The sequence below is a fragment of the Balaenoptera ricei genome, chromosome 9 (assembly GCF_028023285.1).
Source record: "Balaenoptera ricei isolate mBalRic1 chromosome 9, mBalRic1.hap2, whole genome shotgun sequence".
Lineage (NCBI taxonomy): Eukaryota > Metazoa > Chordata > Mammalia > Artiodactyla > Balaenopteridae > Balaenoptera > Balaenoptera ricei.
In genome coordinates this window covers 206729-227612 of record NC_082647.1, presented here as the reverse complement: position 1 = coordinate 227612, position 20884 = coordinate 206729, and the positions used below count along the sequence as shown (strand labels likewise).

At 48.0% G+C, this 20884-nt stretch overlaps 1 protein-coding gene across 1 annotated transcript in view; it reads right to left on the bottom strand.

Moving 5' to 3' along the window:
* The window catches only part of VIPR2 (vasoactive intestinal peptide receptor 2), a 70500-nt gene that overhangs the window by 6363 nt on the left and 43253 nt on the right, over nt 1-20884 (bottom strand). Inside the window, exons 5-9 of the mRNA XM_059934374.1 lie at nt 17326-17423; nt 7258-7399; nt 2028-2178; nt 1320-1380; nt 314-383 (exon numbers count right to left, since the gene is read on the bottom strand). Of these exons, the coding sequence (XP_059790357.1) occupies nt 314-383; nt 1320-1380; nt 2028-2178; nt 7258-7399; nt 17326-17423 (522 nt within the window). The remainder of the gene's footprint in view (nt 1-313; nt 384-1319; nt 1381-2027; nt 2179-7257; nt 7400-17325; nt 17424-20884) is intronic.

Here is a 20884-nt window from a genome sequence, read left to right as displayed (position 1 = left end):
TTAATTTTGAGACATGAAATCCACAGGTGGAAATCAAGTTCTGTTCTAAGGCTGCACATCTGGGGGACCTGACTGTGACCCCCCCCACCCCGAGGTTCCCCTGGAGGACTGTCTCTTTCTCGCCCTCCGCTTCACTGAGACTTCGTCCTGAAGGTGGGCCAAGCCCACCATGCAAGAGCTCAGCCTCAGGGTACTTGTCTCAGAAGACCTAGTAGAACGGGCCATTTATATTTACTCCCAGACAGCGGCCTCGCCCTCTGCCCAAGTGTACAACCCGGCAGGCAACTCACGTTTCAATACAGAAATGACTTACTATAATAGAAATTAAAATCGGTGTTCGTATAACCCACCAGGGAACGCTGTGGTCATTGGTATCCCAGCAACTGTTGAAAAGAGAGAAGGAAAATCACGTTACCACCAGTTCCATCTACAAACCAAGCACAGGAGGATCAGCACGCTGCAGACTCACCCCTTACACGGGGGCTTGCCACACAGAGCGCCCCCCGACCGTGAGCCCTCTCACTCACGCGGCGTGTTCGGTGGTCCCTCCTAAATGCCACGCGCTCTCTCCAGCAGGAAGCTGGGGTGGGCGGCTTGTAAAATGCCCCAGGCTCACCGTGTTACCCACACCCCTTCCCGGCAGGGGCACAGACCTGCCCTTGTCCTGGATCCTAGCTGGTTCTGACAGCAGGATGTGGAGCCCTTGGAGCCCAGCGTACGCTGTCTAGACCCACGGCCCTGGCTGCCCCTGCAGGTGCCTGTGGCGTGAGTGAGCCAGGCTGACGCCAGGAGAACCGCCCCAAGTGCCAGGGACAGAAACGCACCAAATCAACCGGGACTCTGTGAGCTCCCAGCTTCAGGTGGTTTGTTACTGGTAGTGGACAACTGGTAGACCCTGGCGTCCTGCATGAGGCACAGCACCTGTGGCGGGAGCTCTTGGTGCTTGAGTCTGGGCCATGGTCTGGCTCATTGTGCACACAAAGCAGAAGTGCTCTGGGCCCTGGCCCAACCGCACGACCTCAGAGAGCTGTGCCCCAGCTGGCCGTCTCAACCCGGCCTCCTCGCTGGGCTGCTCCGTCTCTGCCTGGTTGACCCCAACCTCAGCTCCGCTGCCAGGCCCAGCTCAGCCCCACCTGTCCCTTGGCTCTTCTCCAAGCACTCCAACCCGAGTTCCTCCCCATGAAGTTCAACGTCCTCCCCCTCGGTGTCCAAAGGCTGCCTTCGACCAGATACGAAGCTTCTCTCTGGTTTCCCGAGACCAGTGATGCCAGGACCTCAGTCAGTGCTGCTTGATCTCTCTTTACGGGCACAGCACTCACCCTGTGTCTTCTAGTGAGAGCCTGGCCGCAGTCCACGCACCTGTGCAGACGGTGGGGATGCCTGCAGAAAGACACCTGGTGACCACAACCCCGCGCTGGTTACTTGGACCAGCCCGGCAGGGGCACACGTGGGAGCTTTCACTAGCCTGATGGTCAAGGACAAGGGCTTTCTGATGAAAAGATTAAGTGGAAACTCTTCATAAATACATACAGGCTTATGCTCATGCCTTACTAAGCAGTGAAGATAATTGAGTATGTGTTTGAAGGCTTCACGGTCCTGAAACGCATCTCTGTGTTTCTGGGTGTCGGTATCAACGTGCTGGAGAGGCTGTGTTCAGACTTGGCAATGACCTGAAGGGGAGTCCCTCTCTGTGAAGGTGGGGGTCCCGCAGCTGATGCAGAGCCCTGCTGATGGGCACGTTAGTGGGACCTCATGATGGACGGTCTCCCTGCTCCTTCTCCTCCCAGGCCCCTTCCTTCTGACTTGCCCACCATCAGGGTTCGCCCCAGGAATGAGAGTCAGAGCAGTTTTACATCAGGTCCCGGTTCCCAGAAACACTAAGCTGTTGGCTCTAGAAAAGCTCTTCCTACAGGGGCGGCACAGCACTTTTCTGAGCTGAAAGCATCTGCATTTATAGGTCAGAGAGGACAGGAATCAGGAACCTGGTGGGTTTGGGGGTGGCAGTGGGCTGTCGGGGGAGTCCTTACCCCATCCGATCAGGAGATAGGCCACAAAGCGCCGGCGGGGGGAGAAGATGGCCACCAGGAGGGTGTGGAGGTATAGCCCCTCCACCAGGAGCCAGTAGAAGTTGGCCATGATGCAGTACTGGAAGAAGACCAGGCTCAGCTTGCAGCCCACCTGGATGCCACAGACAGAGTGAGAGAGCACACTGCGTTTGGATGAGGACCTTCCGGGCAGGCAGCCTGCTCCAGGTCCCAACGCGAGCCCGTGCTGCACGAGGCGCATGGATACCCAACACAGAGGCGCTGCCTGGAGACGTGTGCCTGTTCCGGTGAGGCCCTGGAACCCGCTGGAGGGTAGCATGGGACCCAGGCAGATGCACACAGTGTCCCCGAGGGTGACATGTAACTTTGAGAGTGACCACGTGGGGCCTGGCACGCTTGGCTGACCTCCCTCTCCTTCCTCCTGACCCCCTCCTCCTGCATCCCCCCTCCTCCTGCATCCCCCCTCCTCCTGCATCCCCCCTCCTCCTGCATCCCCCCTCCTCCTGCATCCCCCCTCCTCCTGCATCCCCCCCTCCTCCTGCATCCCCTCTCCTCCTGCATCCCCCCCTCCTCCTGCATCCCCTCTCCTCCTGCATCCCCCCTCCTCCTGCATCCCCCCTCCTCCTGCATCCCCTCTCCTCCTGCATCCCCCCTCCTCCTGCATCCCCCCCTCCTCCTGCATCCCCTCTCCTCCTGCATCCCCCCCTCCTCCTGCATCCCCTCTCCTCCTGCATCCCCCTCTCCTCCTGCATCCCCTCTCCTCCTGCATCCCCCCTCCTCCTGCATCCCCTCTCCTCCTGCATCCCCTCTCCTCCTGCATCCCCTCTCCTCCTGCATCCCCCCTCCTCCTGCATCCCCTCTCCTCCTGCATCCCCCCTCCTCCTGCATCCCCCCTCCTCCTGCATCCCCCCTCCTCCTGCATCCCCTCTCCTCCTGCATCCCCTCTCCTCCTGCATCCCCCCTCCTCCTGCATCCCCCCTCCTCCTGCATCCCCCCCTCCTCCTGCATCCCCTCTCCTCCTGCATCCCCTCTCCTCCTGCATCCCCCCTCCTCCTGCATCCCCCCTCCTCCTGCATCCCCTCTCCTCCTGCATCCCCTCTCCTCCTGCATCCCCCCTCCTCCTGCATCCCCCCCTCCTCCTGCATCCCCTCTCCTCCTGCATCTCCCTCTCCTCCTGCATCCCCCTCTCCTCCTGCATTCCCCTCTCCATCCTGCATCTCCCTCTCCATCCTGCATCTCCCTCTCCTCCTGCATCCCCCTCTCCATCCTGCATCTCCCTCTCCATCCTGCATCCCCCTCTCCTCCTGCATCTCCCTCTCCTCCTGCATTCCCCTCTCCATCCTGCATCCTTACCCTCCACTCACTCCCACTTTTCCTCCTCTGTTCTTCCTCACTGTGCACTCTTAACAAGAGATGAAAAAATAAAGGAATGAACAAGAGAAACTCACCAAATAAATTATTTCCCCAGGAGTTTTGGAAGGGAAAAATTATGTATTACATAAAATAAATACGTTTTTAATCTCTCAGAACTTCATATAAGTAAACATATCAGGTATTTCCACGTCATGAGCAAACATGAAATTGAGGCTTTAAATCACTAAGCTTATATAAATGAGCTGAAAAAAAGAACAGTACTTTTATTTCTATTCTTCTCCTGTATCTTTGCAGCCGCCTCCCCTAATATGTGTATGTGGACGGATGGGGTGGGTGTGCTTATATATATGTGGATGTACTCATGCACGTGTACGGGGTGGACAGAGTTGCAGGAAATGCACGGCAGGCTTTCAAGCCGTCCCCCCGGGGTTGTGAGGAGCTTTAACGCACAGCGGCGCCGTCCCCGGGGTTGTGAGGAGCTTTAACGCACAGCGGCGCCGTCCCCGGGGTTGTGAGGAGCTTTAACGCACAGCGGCGCCGTCCTCTCCAGGACGCTCCACCCCCTTACCTCGCACCAGGTCTCTCTTGCCTAAGTGGAGCGTGGTTCCTTCTCTTTCTAAGGTGGTTACGGTTTACTGATGCTGAGGGCGGGGAGGGGGTCTGCATGTGGAGGCGGCCCACTGGACATCGGGGCTGGGCCGCCGTAAGCGGAAAGACGCACGTAACAACACTGCTGTGGAGACGGGAGAAGTAACCCGAGACCTCGTTGGAGCAGTGACAGAGGCGTGTGCTGGGGGTCGAGCAGGAAGAGGTCCACACCCACGGGTGGAGGGAATCTGTGGTGAGCCCTGCTGGCCGGCACAGCAGGGCACGTCCTGCACACGCAGCACCCGTGGCATCTCCGCCTTTGGAAAGCTGTCTAGCACTATTTGTTGCAATTTAAACGCATGTGCCCTTTGGTCCCTCCAGTCTCTCTCCAGAGCCGCCTGACCGAGGTGAGAGCACTCGTGCACGAAGATACACGTACACTGACGCTTGTGGGGACAGAAGATATAAAAACAGGGTGTGCCTGTTATTGGTGGGACGGTCGCACAGATTACGTCACACCTGCACGCTAGATTCAGAGCAGACCCTGAGACACCGCTAGACTCAGAGGATTTCCAAGATATCCTGTTGGAGGAGGAAAGAGGACACAGTGTGTTTAAGATGATTCCAATTCCTTTTTCTTGATAAAATGTTTAAACGCCATGTCTGCATTTCTTTCCTGTTGCTCATCCACCATCAACACACTCTGAGGACAGGAGGCCTTGGGGGTTGACGGGCTGTCGGCTGACCTCGTCTTCTTTAGCGTGGAGAGGCCGACGGCCATGTGGCCAGGACAGCGCCCCACACAGAGCCCAGCAGGGTCTCGGCCAGCCCCATCCCCTGTCTCGGAGCCTCCATCACTGCTCACTGCCAGATGTCCAGGGGGCCGATCTCCGTTGTCCGTGGGGGTCCTGAAGGTCAGCTTCAGGTGGCCCTCTGGTCGCTCATTTTCTCTAGACTGGAGCACGGTTTCCACAGGTTTCGATGAAATCCAGACCAACAAGTGCAGAGAACGAAGAGCCCACACATGTGCGGGCTGGCTTTGGTGGGGACGGAGGCAGGGGTTCTGTCTCCTGGTCCACGTTTTGATCCAATAAAGACACTGGCTTCTTTGAGGCCCAACTCCTTGAAAAGGACGAGAAAAACAGCACCTACCACCAGGGTTGTCAAAGGCAAAATCCGGTGTCACACCTGGAAATACGTGTCCTCTCAGGCTCTACGGGGACAGATGGCATTTCCCTGAGTGCTGGGGAGACTTACAGCCTCTGTAGGTGCTGGCTAAGAGCAGGTCAGCAGGACATTTTATTTAAACGTGTGACGATGACAGCTGCGGGACTGGGGACGTGGGCCTTGGTGTCTCTGTGGGTCTGACGCCTGGAGCCCTCACTGTGCAGCAAGCAGCAGAGGTGATGGCCGTGGTGACGTCCACGTGTGCAGTTTCACTCGTCCTGTGTCCACAGCTGCTCCACACCCAAGGACAGGGGCTCCCCCAGCACCACGCAAAGCCCCTTCCTTTGGAGCCGTCTTTCCAGGGATGGAGCCAAACTCGTGATGGGACAGAGTCTGAGGGTGTGTGTGCGCCTGGGTCTGTGCACCTGGGTCTCTGTGTGAGCGTACGTATGCCTGCGTGTTTCTGCGTGCCTGTGTACCTCTGTGTGCATGTGTTCTGCGTGTGTGTGCACTTGTGCACCTGTGTGTGTTGATGGGCTCTTCTCACTTCCCCTTCTCCTGCCCCCTCTGCCATTCTGACCCGGGCTGTGGGCCTACATGGCCTCAGGGGGCCCAGGACCCTCTGCAACGTGCAGACCCCCAGCCCAGCCTCCAGCCCTTGTCTCTGGCTCTCCGCCTCCCCCCAACCCACCCGGAACAGCAAGCACAGCCTGGTCAGCATTCAGCTTTGGGCCGGGTGCATCCCTGTTCAGATGCTTCAGCCTCATTGCAGAGCCCAGGGCCTCCGAGTTTACCCCTAGGCAGGTGGGACTCAGGGCAGGGACACCCAGGCCCCTGTTACTGCCCGTCCCTCAGCCAGATCCTCCGTCTACGCAGCAGGAGGAGGTTGAGAGCACTGCTCCAGGTCAAGGGCCTGCTGTCTGTGGGTCCGCCAGGGTTACTACATCCTTTAATGAAGAGCTAAGTAAGGAGGGCTGCTTCGAGCAGGGCTTCGAGACACACAGAGACGGGACCGAAGGCTCCTCAGTGGGAGGAGAGCCAGGCATCCGTGCTCCAGGCCTCGGGTGCACCCCCAGCTGTGCAGCGGACGCTCGATCTAGGGACGAGAGCCCAGGGGCCGCACTCCCACCTGCGGCTGGGACTTGCCAGGTGGAGGATCTTGTTGCCAATTTCATTATTATATTCAGTCCACGTGCCTCCTGGTCAAGATTATCCCAGGAGTATATTGATATTTATTGCACCTGCAGACCTAAGAAGCAGCTGAAGTTCTTCGGTGTGATAAAGGCTTTACTATGTTAAAACGACATTGACTCAAATCTGCTCAGTCCAGAGCAACGGTGCCAGCACATGAATCCATCCACTTGGGATGCGGGTGGAGAACAGCATTCCGGCTAGTGTGGAAGAGCTGTGACCAGGACTAGGGTGATGGGTAGAACCCAGGTGGAGGGTGTGATTGGGTGTCGGAACACTGGGTAGTGTTGATCTCAGAGGAGCTCAATATAAACGCACTAAACTGAACTATGCCCTAAAGGCCCACTAATGTCCACCACAAGCCAAGCCTGCTAACAGTTAAGGTGATTCATCCTCGGGCAAAGAGCTGGGCCCGCGGGTCACGGGCGCACACTGCGCTCCCAGCACGTGCTGCGGGGACGCACTCACCGCGCAGGTGATTTCCGCCCAGCAGTCAGGGGAAGCATCTACTGCTCAGAATCCTGGGCATTTGCGGAGAAAACGGCATCGAGCGTGCCCATCCGTGCCAGGATCGTCCGGCTCGAGCTGCCGCTGGTGTTTTGGGGCAGCGGCCTCCTGGGACGCCGGCTCTGCCTGGGGTCAGCACTCCGGCCATGACCTCCCACCGGGCAGCGCCCACGTGCCCACCTTGTGTTGCCGGCCACCGTGGGCCTGCTCCGAGCTCAGGCCTGCTCCCTCGCCCTGACGGGGACCACCGGCTCTGGGACTTCTTCCCGATGCCAAGTGGGGATGGAGCAAAGGGATGGGCGGTGGGGAGGGAGGCCGGTGGGGCTGGAGTTCACACAGGCACCCGCCCCCCATAAGAGGACCCCGCCCACAGGGATAGCCTTACCCAGGAGGACGGCTGGTCGGGGCAGTGCAGAGTCCCTGAGCTGGAGTACAGAACGTCGTCCTTGACCAACACCGAGATGGCTCGCAGGATGAAGGAGAGGAACAGGTTCAGGTGGATGTAGTTCCTGGTGCAGTGCAGCTTCCTGCGGAGGGGGAGGCGGTGGTGGGAGGGCAGAGGGGAGTAGAATGGCAGGAAGAGGGTGATGGGGGAGGGGGGAGGCGTGGATGGGGACAGAGGGGAATTGGAGGGGGATGGGAAGGGGGAGGAGATAGATAATCAAACACTGATTTCGGGCACACTTTGATAGTTGCCTGTGTGGCTTTAATCTTAAGGCTTCTTTTTTATGGAAGTTAATCATTTATTTAACTATTTCTTATTGTATATTTAAGATGTTTACAGCTTTGCATTATGATAAATATTTTTGTGCATAAACCTTTTCCCTTATTTCTGACTTAGCGCCTTAGATCAGTCCTAGAAACAGGATTTCAGCATAAAAGTATAAAGCAAAGCCGTGCTGAGTCGAGCCTGCAGTGGCATGCCCCCACTTCACAGATGTGCAGACCACCCATCTTTGCAGCAAATTTCCGGCAAGACCCACATCAAAGGACCTGTCTCTGAACTTAACTTTATGTGATATTTTGCTTCTCTAAAAAATGCTCAGAACATTTTGTTTATAGTTATTTTACAACACTTAAATTCTGCTTTGGAGAAGACTTAATTGGATATTTGCTTTAACTCTGACTTTTAACTGTTTGGAGTCTTTAAGAAACAAGCTGTTCCACACAGATGCACTTCTAACATTGTTAAACATTAACTCTTTAGGTTTAAGTAAAGTTTAAAAATTTTGAAGAACATTAAAAAATGTATACTAAAATAGACTACCACCTGTGTCTACGAAGAGAAGCTTATCTGACTTCCCTCCCACTAAGGGGTCAATGTGATTTAAAAAGTTGCCTACGAGCTTTGGAGAGCAGCGGAAGCAGCTAGGACTCGAAGGACAGGGCCCTGGTGAGGAGGGAGGCACCGAGGCTCTTTGGGCACCCACCTCCTCTTGTCTCCTGGGCTGTTGGTTAACCCATGTCTCAGGGCACAGCAGCCAATTAGAGAGCAGGGGCCCAGAGCTTATAACATCGTCACTGGACGGAATGGACAGCAAAGGAAGTTAATGGCTTTCAAGTTAACAGACACCAGGAGCAATGATTCTGGAGAAAAGGAAAACACAGAGACCCCAAAATTCAGCAGGCAGTTATCTACTGAGGTTTTCCTTTCCTTTTTCCATTTCCTAAGGTGTTCACGTGCTGGATGAGTAGAAAGATTCGCAGGTTTTCATCTGAAACCCCTAAAAGGCTATGATGTAGGAATAATGACAAACCAGCCTTCACAGAGCCTGAAATACGGCCTCAAGTCAACTCAATCCCTGCCTGGCTCAGGCTGGTCTGCCCATCTTGCTAGAAAAATTAAATCCTCTCTGTAGTAAGAGATCATCCAAAGTCTCTACAATTTAATTATATGTAATTTCAATAAATTAATAAGTATGCTAGAAACAGTACCAAGGGATCAAATACAGTTAAAAAGGAAAAAACAAAAACAAACAGAGACTAGAAGGAGATCCAGACACTGGCATTTTAAGACATGGACTGTAAAATTACTCTGATTAATATATCCAAGAAAATTGGTGAAGATATGGAGAACCTTATTAGAGGATGGAATTAATTGTAAAAATCAAATGGAAAATTGAAAACTTAAAAAATAACCCTGAAATTAAGAATTAAATAGCTGGGTCTAACATTAGATTAGACACTGTAAATCAGAGTATTATAAGTTGGAAAACAGATCAGTAGAATATGTCTAGATGAAAGTAGAGAGAAACAAAATAATGTAAAATATAAAGAAACAATAGGAAATATATGGGAAATGATGAAAATGTTAAACATACGTGAAAATGGAGTTTCAGAAGGAGAAGAGAGAGAAAAGGTAGAAGCAATATTTGAAGAGCTACTAGCCATGAATTTTTGAAATTGATAAAATACAATAACAGATTAAAGAAATTCCACTAACTCCAAGAAGGAGGATTACAAAGAAAACCACACTAAAGCCCATGATAGTATAACTGCTAAAAACCAAAGACAAGGAAAAAAATCTTCAAGGCACCCAGAGGAAGACTCATCCTTCAGCAGAATAATGGTGAGACTGGCAGCTGACTTTTTCAAAAGAACTAATGATGTACATCTTTAATGTGAGGAAAGAAAATAACTGCCAACAAAGAATTCAATACTCTCAAAAATATCCTCAAAAATGAAGGCAAAATTAAGATGATTTCAGGCAATCAAAAATCATGAGAATTCACTCCTGGGAGGCCTGTGCTGAAGGAAACACTAAAGGGAGATCTTCAGGCAGGAGGAAAATGATCCTGGATGGAAACATGAAAATTTAAGAAGGAATGAAGAGCACCAGGACAGACAGAAAGACAGGCAACTCTAAATAAACACTGACTTTCAAACAACAACAGTACTCATGCCTTGTGGTACTTATAAAATGCTGTGAAGTCTTGAGTTGACTGGGAAGCAGTAAAAATAGTAAATGGAGGTTAACACCTATGAGACAAGGATGTGTGTTGTTAATATGGGGTGAAAACCAGAAGAAGAATAATAGAATATATAACTAACAATCTGAAAGGGGAAAATTGGAATAATAAAAATACTTGACAATTTAAAAAAGAAACACGAAGTGAGTGCAGGAGCAATGAAGCAGCTGAGACAACTGGAAGAAAAGAGATAGAAGGTGGATTGAAACTCCAAGTTGTCAGTAACTAGTCTAAATGTGAGTGTAAAATACTGTATGTAAAAATAAAAATAGACTGGAAATAAAAAGCAAATCTCAATTAAATGGAGCTTGTAAAAAAAAATAAACGGAGCTTGTAAAACACTCAAATATAAAACAGGGAAGTTCAAAGTAAAGGCACAGAAAACAATATATCTTGCAAATATCAAATAAAAGAAAGGTAATATAACTATATTAATATAAAAGTAGATTTTTTTTAAGTCAAGGAACATTACTAAACATGGACAGTTTAATAGGAAAATAAAACATTAAATGGGTATGCCCCTAATAACATAACCTTAAAATATATAAAGCAAACAGTGAAAGAAATAAAAGAAGAAATAGACAAGTCCACAATTATAGTTGGAAATTTTAATACATGTCTGTCAGTAACTGATAGAACAAGTAGTTAAAACAAATAGTAAAATTTAGAATATTTAAATAACATGATTGACAAAATTATGTAAATGACATATGTAGCATACAAACCAATAACTGTGGAAATTATATTGTCTTCAAATGAAAATTAAACTTTTACTAAAATAGACCACATTCTGAGTCATAAATCAAGTCTCAACAAATTTTAGAGGATTTAATTCATGTGGTATGCTCTCCGATTACCATGAATTCAGCTAGATTACCATGAATTAAGCCACAATCCAACTTGTTATTAATTTTCTATTCAGCTTGGAAATTAATCTATAGCCTTCTATAGCCTATGAGTTAAAAAATAATAAAAAAAAGAGTTTAGAAAAATTAGAACTCAATGATAATGGAAAACACATATTTAAACTTAAAAGATGGAACTAAAGCAGGTCTGAGAGGGAAATGTGTAGGTATAAATAAATGCATTTTAAACAAAGGAAGGCTGAACATACACCTAACTTAAGAAGCTAGAAAAAGCATACCAAATCGAAACCAGAGAACGCAGAAGGAAGGAAATAATAAAGATAAGAGCACAAGTCAGTAAATTAATAAATAAGCATACAGGAGAGAAAATTAAAGTCAAAAGTTGGTTCTTAGAAAACACTGATAAAACTGATAAAGCTTTATACAGTAAGATTCATCAAGATACAAAGAAGGAAAATAAAAATTACCAATACCAGGAATGAAAAAGTAGATATAAGTATAACTCTTACATACATGAAAAATATAATAAGAGATATAGAAATGTAGATGAAATGAATAGATTCCTTGAAAAATACAACTTATAACTAACATAAGGAGAGACAGAGAATATGAATTGTCATATGTCTGTTTCAAAAACTTGAACCTAAAAAGAAAACCTTCCCACATGACAACTCTCCGCCCAGATGGCTTCATTGGTGAATTCCACAAACGCTATGGAAGAAATAGCACCTTATCTAACGCACACTATTCCACAGAATAGGAAAGGGGGGCTATTTCTTATTCACCTTATTGGACCAGTGCAACTGTCATATCAAAGCGTATTTTACGAGAAAGGAAAATTATATCAAATTCATGAATGGAGACACAAAAATCCTCAACAAGACATTCATAAACTAAACCCAGTTATATAGTAAAAGGATAATATATCACAACCAACTAGGGTTAATTTTAGGAATGAAAGGTATTAAATCATATCAGAAAATCTACCTATGTATTTTTTCACATTAAATGAACAAATGATAAAAACCATCTGCTCATCTCAATACACACAGAAGAATCAGCACCCATTCATGATTAAAAACTCAGAAAACTGGGAATTGAAAGGAATGCTCTTAATCTGGTAAAGAGTATCTTCAAAGTATCTGCAGCAAACATCATGCTTACAAGTGAAATATTGAGAACTTTCACTCTGAGCTCAAAAATAAGAAAACGTGGTCCTCTATCATCACTTCTATTCATAGTGTGCTTCACAAAAACATGAGTTGCATATAAGAAGAATCCAGATGAATTTACAGAATAACTATAAAATTCATAAATAAATTTGGCAAGTCTGCTGAAGCAAGATCAATATACAGAAATCAATTCCTTTTCTAAACGTTATGTATACACAAATATATACAACAGCATAAACAAATACCTCAGCATGACTATCAAAAGACGTCCATGATGTTTACTCAGAGAACCACAGAATATTATTGAAAGAAATTAAGAAAACCCAAACCAATGGAAGGATCTACTATAATCACTGGTTGGATGATTCAAAACTGTAAAGACGTCCAGTCTATCCAAGCTGATCTACAGATTCAATGCAATCCAAAATGAAATCCCAGAAGAGTTTTTTTAATGGCTCCTGACAAGCTGATTAAAAAAATTCACATGTAAGTGCAAATGACCAAGCTCTTCCTAGTGAGAAAGAAGAGCTGACAGATTTACACTGCTGGAAGTCAGGGCTTATTATAAAGGTACAGCAATTACAGCAATGTGAAAATGGCACGTGATCGATAAAGAGGCAAACAGGACAGAACAGGGCATCCAGTCCCGTGATACACAGTCACAAAGATGCCTTTGCAACGCACTGGCACAGGTGGGCTTTCCAGGTAATGGTCCTGGAGAAACTGAATACACCTACAGAGAAAGCAAATGAACCTTAACCCCTACCTCACACCATACACAAAAATAAATCACCAGTGGGTCATAAACCTATACATGAGAAGTTAAAGTAATAAAAATTTCTAGATGATAACAAAGAAGAACATGCCAGAGATATTTTAAACAGGCTCAGGAAGCTCTGACCATAAAGACAGATGGTCAATAGGCTTCATTAAAATGAAGAACTTTCGCCTATCAAAAGACTCATTAGGGGGGTGTAAAGTTGAAACACAGTGCTGGAGATAAAATCTGTGATACCCATATCTGATGAAAGGCTGCTCTTACAGGACTCCTAAAAATTAACTTAAAAAAAGAGAGACAGCTGAATAGAAAAATGAGCAAACACTTGAAATGGTCCTGCAGAAAAAAAAGTTTCCAAACACATTATGTCATTATTCACCAGGGAAATGCAAATTAAAAACACAATTCTATATTATTACAGACAACGGGGGTGGGAGGTGGAGTGGAAGGAATCTCCGCCAGGCAGGTGAGCACGTGCAGTACCTAGAGAGACCACACCTGTGCATGGCCTACGACAGGAAAGACATATAAACGTAACATAAATGTGAGTATAAATATAAGTGTGCACACACACACACACATCTGAAGAACCGTGTACACGCGTGCAGGAGAGAACTCACAAGAATGTTCACAGCGGCGCTGCCTGTGGTCATCCCAAACCGAGAGGCACCCACGTCTCCGTGGACATTGAATGAATAAATGAGTTGTGTTATCTTCACACAGCCATAAACAAGAACGGGATAAGCACACGCAACAATTCGGATGAACCTCCCTGCAAAATGCTGAACTGGGGAGACATGGGCGTTCCTTCTGTAAGATTCTAAAATAGGCAAAAGCAACGCGTGGTGTCAGAACTCCGAGTAACGGTCACCTTCTGGGAAGCGGGTGGTGACGGACACGCAGCGGCCTGTAGATCGGCTCCTGGTGCCAACCCTGCTGGATCGCGACCTGGGCGCTGTGCTCTCTGGGGACAAGCGTCGCGCTGCACGTGGAGCCCTGCCCACGTCCCTGCACGCACACTTCACTCAGAAAAGTCTATTTCTGTGTATTTAACATGACCCCGGACCTCAGTAATGACGACATGAAATACGCCACGGGAGCGGTTCTGAAGCTCAGTGACCCTGTGCTGTGGTCCGGCGGCTGCAGGCGCGACGCTGCCTCGGCTCTGTGTGCTTCTCGTGCTGGGAGCTCTCATCTCTCCAAACCCTTTTCTCTCTTTTCTTCTTTTCTCTGCTCCTCCTCCCTCTCCCTCTCACCGCGTCTCTCCACTGAGTGGGGCTGGGGTTTGCTGCTGCCCCCCAGGTGGGCACAGCCCCTCCAGGTCAGCAAGCTGTCCAAACGCGTCACGTTGCCGGGTCTCTCAGCGACGTCTTCACCACACATGTAAAGTTTCATTTCCAGGTACAGGTCTAATGGATGATGGATGTAACCGAAAGTGTGTCTCCAGATGAGCCAGGCTGGGATCCGCCCCGGATGGTGGCGTGAATGGACTCCCGAAGGTGAACGGGGTGAAGGCGGTGGTGGACCGGGGCCCTGCGCTCACCCGCTCAGCAGCCTGGGACACACGGCACCTCCGAGGCCTCCTTCTCTAACTGGTAAAGCTGGGACCTGAGAGCACTTACCTGGTGGAGGTGTCGTAAGGACCAAATTAACAAGCCCCCATGAAAAGCATGGCACAGTGTGTTAGCAATTACTGCTGCTATTCCTGGGCCTGTGAGGACCGGGGCTGCCTCGTCAGTGCCTGGACCACAGGCCGCGCTCGAAGGTGCCAGCAACAGTGACCACCCGTGACTCCCACACAGAACTAGGCCCTGCGTTTGATACTCAAGTCTGCATGACCTTCGGGAAAGAAAGAGATGACGAAATGAGATGCTCCGTTTCTCCGCCGTAAAGTAAGAACCTAAGTGTCCATTGACAGATGAATGGATAAAGAAGATGTGGCACATACATACAATGGAATATTACTCAACCATAAAAATAAACGAAATTGAGTTATTTGTAGTGAGGTGGATGGACCTACAGTCTGTCATACAGAGTGAAGTAAGTCAGGAAGAGAAAAACAAATACCATATGCTAACACATATATATGGAATCTAAAAAAAAAAAAAAAAAGCTTCTGATGAACCTAGGGGCAGGACAGGAATAAAGACACAGACGTAGAGAATGGACTTGGGATGCGGGGAGGGGTAAGGGTAAGCTGGGACGAAGTGAGAGAGTAGCATTGACATATATGCACAACCAAATGTAAAATAGATAGCTAGTGGGAAGCAGCCGCATAGCACAGGGAGATCAGCTCGTTGCTTTGTGACCACCTAGAGGGGTGGGATAGGGAGGGTGGGAGGGAGACGCAAGAGGGAGGAGATATGGGGATATATGTATACATACAGCTGATTCACTTTGTTATACAGCAGAAACTAACACAACATTGTAAAGCAATTATGCTCCAATAAAGATGTTAAAAAAAAAAAAAGAACATGGTTGCTTGATGCTTTCTTAGCTTATGGGCTATATTTTGGAGAATAAATGTTCGATGACTGCAAAGAATTCTGTTTCCTGGGTGTAATCACCAGGACAATGGAGCGTGTTATTTTTTTTCCCCTCCCCCCTGGAGCATGTTATTTTTATAACATGGATTTTAGAATTAACTCAGTCTCTCAGCTCTCCAGGGAGGTGGCATTGGCAGATGGAAGTGGGAAGGGTGCCCGAGTTGAAGGCAGAGCCTGGGACTGTACTCCAGCCCTGGGCTCTGGGCACTTTTTCCTGGGATCATTACACACTGAACCAGCAGAATGACAGCCAATGCAGACACGTCCTTTTTCTAACTAAGAAGTGTCACCTGCAGGTGAAGAATGATGTCCACGTAAAGAAGACTGTGATATGCATAAAACCATTTGAGATTCTCTTAATGGATCATGACCATATTTGCAATAATTCCAAAATGCTATTGCTGGCTAGTTAAATATGTCATGAAGTACTAACCTGAGGGAAATTGCTGTGTCAAGAATATGGATTGCTCAATATAGGAGCTCTTTAAAAACAAACTGAAATTTTTCTAATTCAAGTTACCCTGTGCTGGCTTACCTCCCTAAATGTTTCCTTTCTTTTTTATATTTAACAATTTCAAGATTTAAAAATGTACAATAAAATACAGAAGATAGCAGAACAAATATTAATACAATACCAGTGTTTTTTTAAGAACTTTTTTTAATCATATAAAATATGATAGGTCTTCCCCACACTTTTCAAAGTGCAGTTCTGGATTAAAGGCATTGCCTCATTCTTTCTGAGAATTATCAACTACCTGACACAGCCGAGATGCCTGAAACTAGAGGAGCACCAGTTAACGTCTGCTGAGATCTCCGCTACCTGCTCCATCACCTCCACTCACTCATTTTTCTTCCAAGTATGGATCTCCTCATGTTCTAAAAACACTCCATTTGTTATATCACTGATTTTATAGGAAGACTGGCCAACATTTGAACTATATTTTAGCAAAGAGAAATAAGATATGTGGTGTGTGGGAGGAAAATAAAAGTGGAGTTGGTGTTGCCAAGAGAACCTCCAGATGGAGCCAGAGGCCGCGAGGAAGTGAGGCCACCACGTCTCAGGCGGACGGGATCTGAGCTCTGACCACTCACTGTCTTGACGAGGCGTCCAGAAGGTCTGCACAGTGTTCCAGAAACTCAGATACATATCAGATCCCACCCCCCGAAAAACTCGTGACAGCCTGTCCCTTAAGGACAATATTTCCTTTTGCATCAGAGCCAATCCTAACTCTTGCCAGACAACTTTAACAACCTGTGGCTTTTGCCTTTACAAGCCCCCGACTCCTTCTCTTCCCTGGAACCCTCTCAGTTTTACCTGAGTCTGTGCTTCTCGAATTGCAATTCCTGAGACCCCAAATAACGCTCTTTGTTCTCTACAGATTGTTTTTTGACAGGTGATCAAAACCCTGTTAAAATAAGCTGGATATCACCCATTTTACTTAAGGCTAGTGATGCTTAAGACACGGATTTAGTCCTAAAAACTAGAACCTTTTCCCAGATAGAAGCATCTACCTCCCTCCTTGAACCCTGACCACCAGCTGCACAACGTCTGTCATTAGCTCCCAGAGACCTAGCGAGGGTCCAGGAGCAGGGGAAAAGCAGGAGTCATTCAGAGAGCACCTCCCACAAGCCATGTAGGCTCCATCAGCCTCCATGTAGACGCACAGAGAGGTTAAGCAATTTGTCCAAGGTCACACAGCTGCTAAGAGACTGACCCAGGATTTGAACCTGTCCTCATGCTCCTGAACACATGACAGTGTCTCTTAACAGAGCACCCACTGTGAGGCCCAGATGTGGGTGCTTCTGAGTGGGAGGGGAAGGCCAGGGTGCCTCTGTATTTTCAAAGCATTTGCATATTGCTGTTTAGTAAATAACAGTTGAACTGCATTCTTATCCATGGTCAGTATTGTCTCTTCATATGAGAAATGCAGAGTATTTAAATACAAACGTCAACATTAGCATCATATTTCATGCTGGCATTTTCCCAGGGAGTTTGGTTGGCTCGGCACAGAGGAGGGCTTGGAGCCAGTGGTTTCTGCCCTCCTCTGATGGGCCTAGATGGCTTAAATGGATGATTTCCTGTCTCACGTTTTTGGCAGGATTGCTCATTTCTGCTACTTACCTGAAGAGGCAAAGAATTATGCTTCCGGTTGTAAGGGAAATCAGAGAGACACTGTAGCCCAGGGTGTAAATGGCCTTCACCAGAATATAAAACGTGATCTGAAAGAGAGGAAAATGCATCTGTAAGCTCCTGGTGGCCGGCATTGGACAACCGGCCGGGTTCCTGATCCCACCGTGCGTTCCCTCCAGGTCGGGCTGTGGGCGGCTGATGCTGGCACACACGAGGCAGCATTGTCTTGGAGTTCCACCTCCATCCTGAGCCAGAAATGCACTCTAAACACCCACCTGTTCCCTTATAATTCATTGTGAACAACCCGGGACGGTTTCCATAAAGCAAACCTGCCTGGAGGGAGCCGCCTGGACGTGGGGACCACATTCGGAGGAGGCCTCGAGGCGCCGCCCCGAAGCAGCAGCTTGGACGCGCTCAGCCCTCCGGGTGGGAGAGAGGAAAACCACCGAGCTCGTCTTAACCTCCGGCAGCGAGCAGCCCGCTGAGGCGGGCGCTGGCCCAGCCCTGCGGTCTTCCCCGAGGCCACCCTGCCAGCTCCCGCTAGAGCCAAGCGGGTCTGGACCAGGAAGACAGCGCCCCACATAGGGGCTGCCGCCTCCCGCAGGGTGTGTTCTTGCTTCCCCAGTGAATTCCTGGAGTGATCTGGGTCTTAAGTCAGCGAAGACGGCGGAGCTAAGCGTGAAGAAACGGCAAATCCTGCCTCGAGTGACCCCGTCCGAGGCCTCGCACGTTGGCGTGTGGGATTTGTCGCTTCGTGGCTTCCAGCCTGCGGGGGAGAAAGCAGAGGGCGAGCTGGGCTTCTGAACTGTCCTCGGAAACCCTGATTTTAGGTTCTGTCCCTCTCCTGTTCTCCTCCTGACGCAGGATTACAGGCAGGACTGGGGTGTTCGGAGCAGCTGCCACTGCGTCACCTGTGGCAACGGTTCAGGTTACACAGTTGGAAAATGAAATATTTCAAACCCACTGAAAGCACAGAAAACAACGTGATGACCACACACACACCTGCAGACGGACGCCAGAACCAAACCGGCAATTGAGTAAAACCACGGGGGCCCAGCGCCGACCCCGAGGCTTGACCCCGCCCCCCCGTGTGCCTTTCACCTTCACGCGTGTCTGTGCTGCGGTCTTGACGGGGTTATTGGGTGGCTTCTTCTGCACACGCACCCCCACCCTCATCAGCTGTGCTGCGTGCTGTCCTGCGCCGTCTCACCCTGTTTTTTAGCTACCCGCCCTTTATTATTGCTTTAAACTGTCTTTGCTGGGTTTCCCCATGTTTACTTTTTTCTCTTACATTTTTCTTGCTTCTCAGTTCTTCCTTCTGGTGTCTTCTTTCCCCCGAAGCACACTCCTTAGCATGTTTAGTGGGGGTCTGCGGGTTGTGGACCCATCGGTTTTGTTTCTCTTTCAATTCTGAGCAGCAGCTCAGCGGGTGGGTTCTGAGTAAGGACGAGTCCCCCACGTGGGAGGCGGCTGCGTCCGTGGGTGGGCAATCTGTCTTTAAGATTCTCCGCAGTTTGGTATGTTCTAGTTTCATCACAGTTGCCTGGCTGTGGATTTCCTCTTATTCACGGTGCTTGGGGTGGTCGGGGTCTCCGTCTCTCCTGCTGAGGCTGTGACCAGATTGATGCTGGGCCTCCACCTGGTGCCCAGAAGCTGCTCTATTTCCCACCCCCTCGTCCCTCTGCTGCATTCGGGCAGTTTCTTTGGATCTACCTTCCCTGTTCCAGAATTCTCTTTTCATCTGTATCTGATTCGCTGTTTGATGTATCTACTTGATTTTCATTTTTTAAAACTATAGTTGATTTACAATGTTGTGTTAGTTTCAGGTGTACAGCAAAGTGATTCAGTTATATATGTGTGTGTGTATATATATATACATATACACACACACACACACATATATATTTTCTTTTTCAGATTCTTTTCCATTATAGGTTATTATAATAAGATACTGAATATAGTTCCCTGTGCTATACAGTAGGATCTTGTTGGTTATCTATTTTACATATAGCAGTGTGCATATCTTAGTCCCAAACTCCTAATTTATCCCTCCCCCACTTTGCCCTTTGGTAACCATAAGTTTGTTTCCTATGTCTGCGAGTCTGTGTCTGTTTTGTAAATAAGTTCATCTGTATCATATTTTAGATTCCACATATAAGAGATATCATACGATATCTGTCTTTCTCTATCTGACTTACTTCATTTAGTGTGATAATCTCTAGGTCCATCCATGTTGCTGCAAATGGCATTATTTCATTCTTTTCTATGGCCGAGTAGTATTTCATTGTATATATGTACCACATCTTCTTGATCCATTCATCTGTCGATGGACATTTAGGATGCTTCCATGTCCTGGCTATTGTAAACAGTGCTGCTATGAACATAGGGGTGCATGTATCTTTTCAAATGATAGTTTTCTTTGGATATATGTCCAGGAGTGGGACTGCTGGATTGTATGGTAATTCTATTTTTAGTTTTTTAAGGAACCTCCATACTGTTTTCCATAGTGGCTGTATCAATTTACATTCCCACCAACAGCGTAGGAGGGTTCCCTTTTCTCCACACCTTCTCTAGCATTTATTATTTGTAGATTTTTTTTAATGATGACCATTCTGACCGGTGTGAGGTGATACCTCATTGTAGTTTTGATTTGCATTTCTTTGATAATTAGCAATGTTGAGCGTATTTTCATACGCTTATTGGCCATCTGTATGTCTTCTTTGGAGAAATGTCTATTTAGGTCTTCTGCCCGTTTCTTTTTTTAAATTAATTAATTAATTAATTTTTGGCTACGTTGGGTCTTCATTGCTGCGCGCGGGCTTCCTCTAGTTGTGGTGAGCAGGGGCTACTCTTCGTTGCGATGCACGGGCTTCTCATTGCGGTGGCTTCTCTTGTTGCAGAGCACGGGCTCTTGGCACACGGGCTTCAGTAGTTGTGGCATGGGGGCTCAGTAGTTGTGGCTTGCGAACTCTAGAGCATAGGCTCAGTAGTTGTGGCACACGGGCTTAGTTACTCCGTGGCATGTGGGATCTTCCCGGACCAGGGCTCGAACCCATGTCCCCTGCATTGGCAGGCGGATTCTTAACCACTGCGCCACCAGGGAAGTCCCTGCCCATTTTTTTGATTGGGTTGTTTGGGTTTTTTTTTGTTGTTATTGAGTTGTATGAGCTGTTTGTATATTTTGGAAAGTAAGCCTTTGTTGGATGCTTTGTTTGCAAATATTTGCTCCTATTCCGTAGGTTGTCTCTTCATTTTGTTTATGGTTTCCTTTGCTATGCAAAAGTTTATAAGCTTGATTAGGTCCCATTTGTTTATTTTTGCTTTTATTTCTATTGCCTTGCGAGACTGACCTAAGAAAACACTGATTTGATTTATGTGAGAGAATGTTTTGCCTATGTTCTCTTCTAGGAGGTTTATGGTGTCCTGTCTTATATTTAAGTCTTTAAGCCATTTTGAGTTTATTTTTATGTATGGTGTGAGGGAGTGTTCTAACTTCATTAATTTACATGCAGCTGTCCAGCTTTCCCAACACTACTTGCTGAAGAGACTG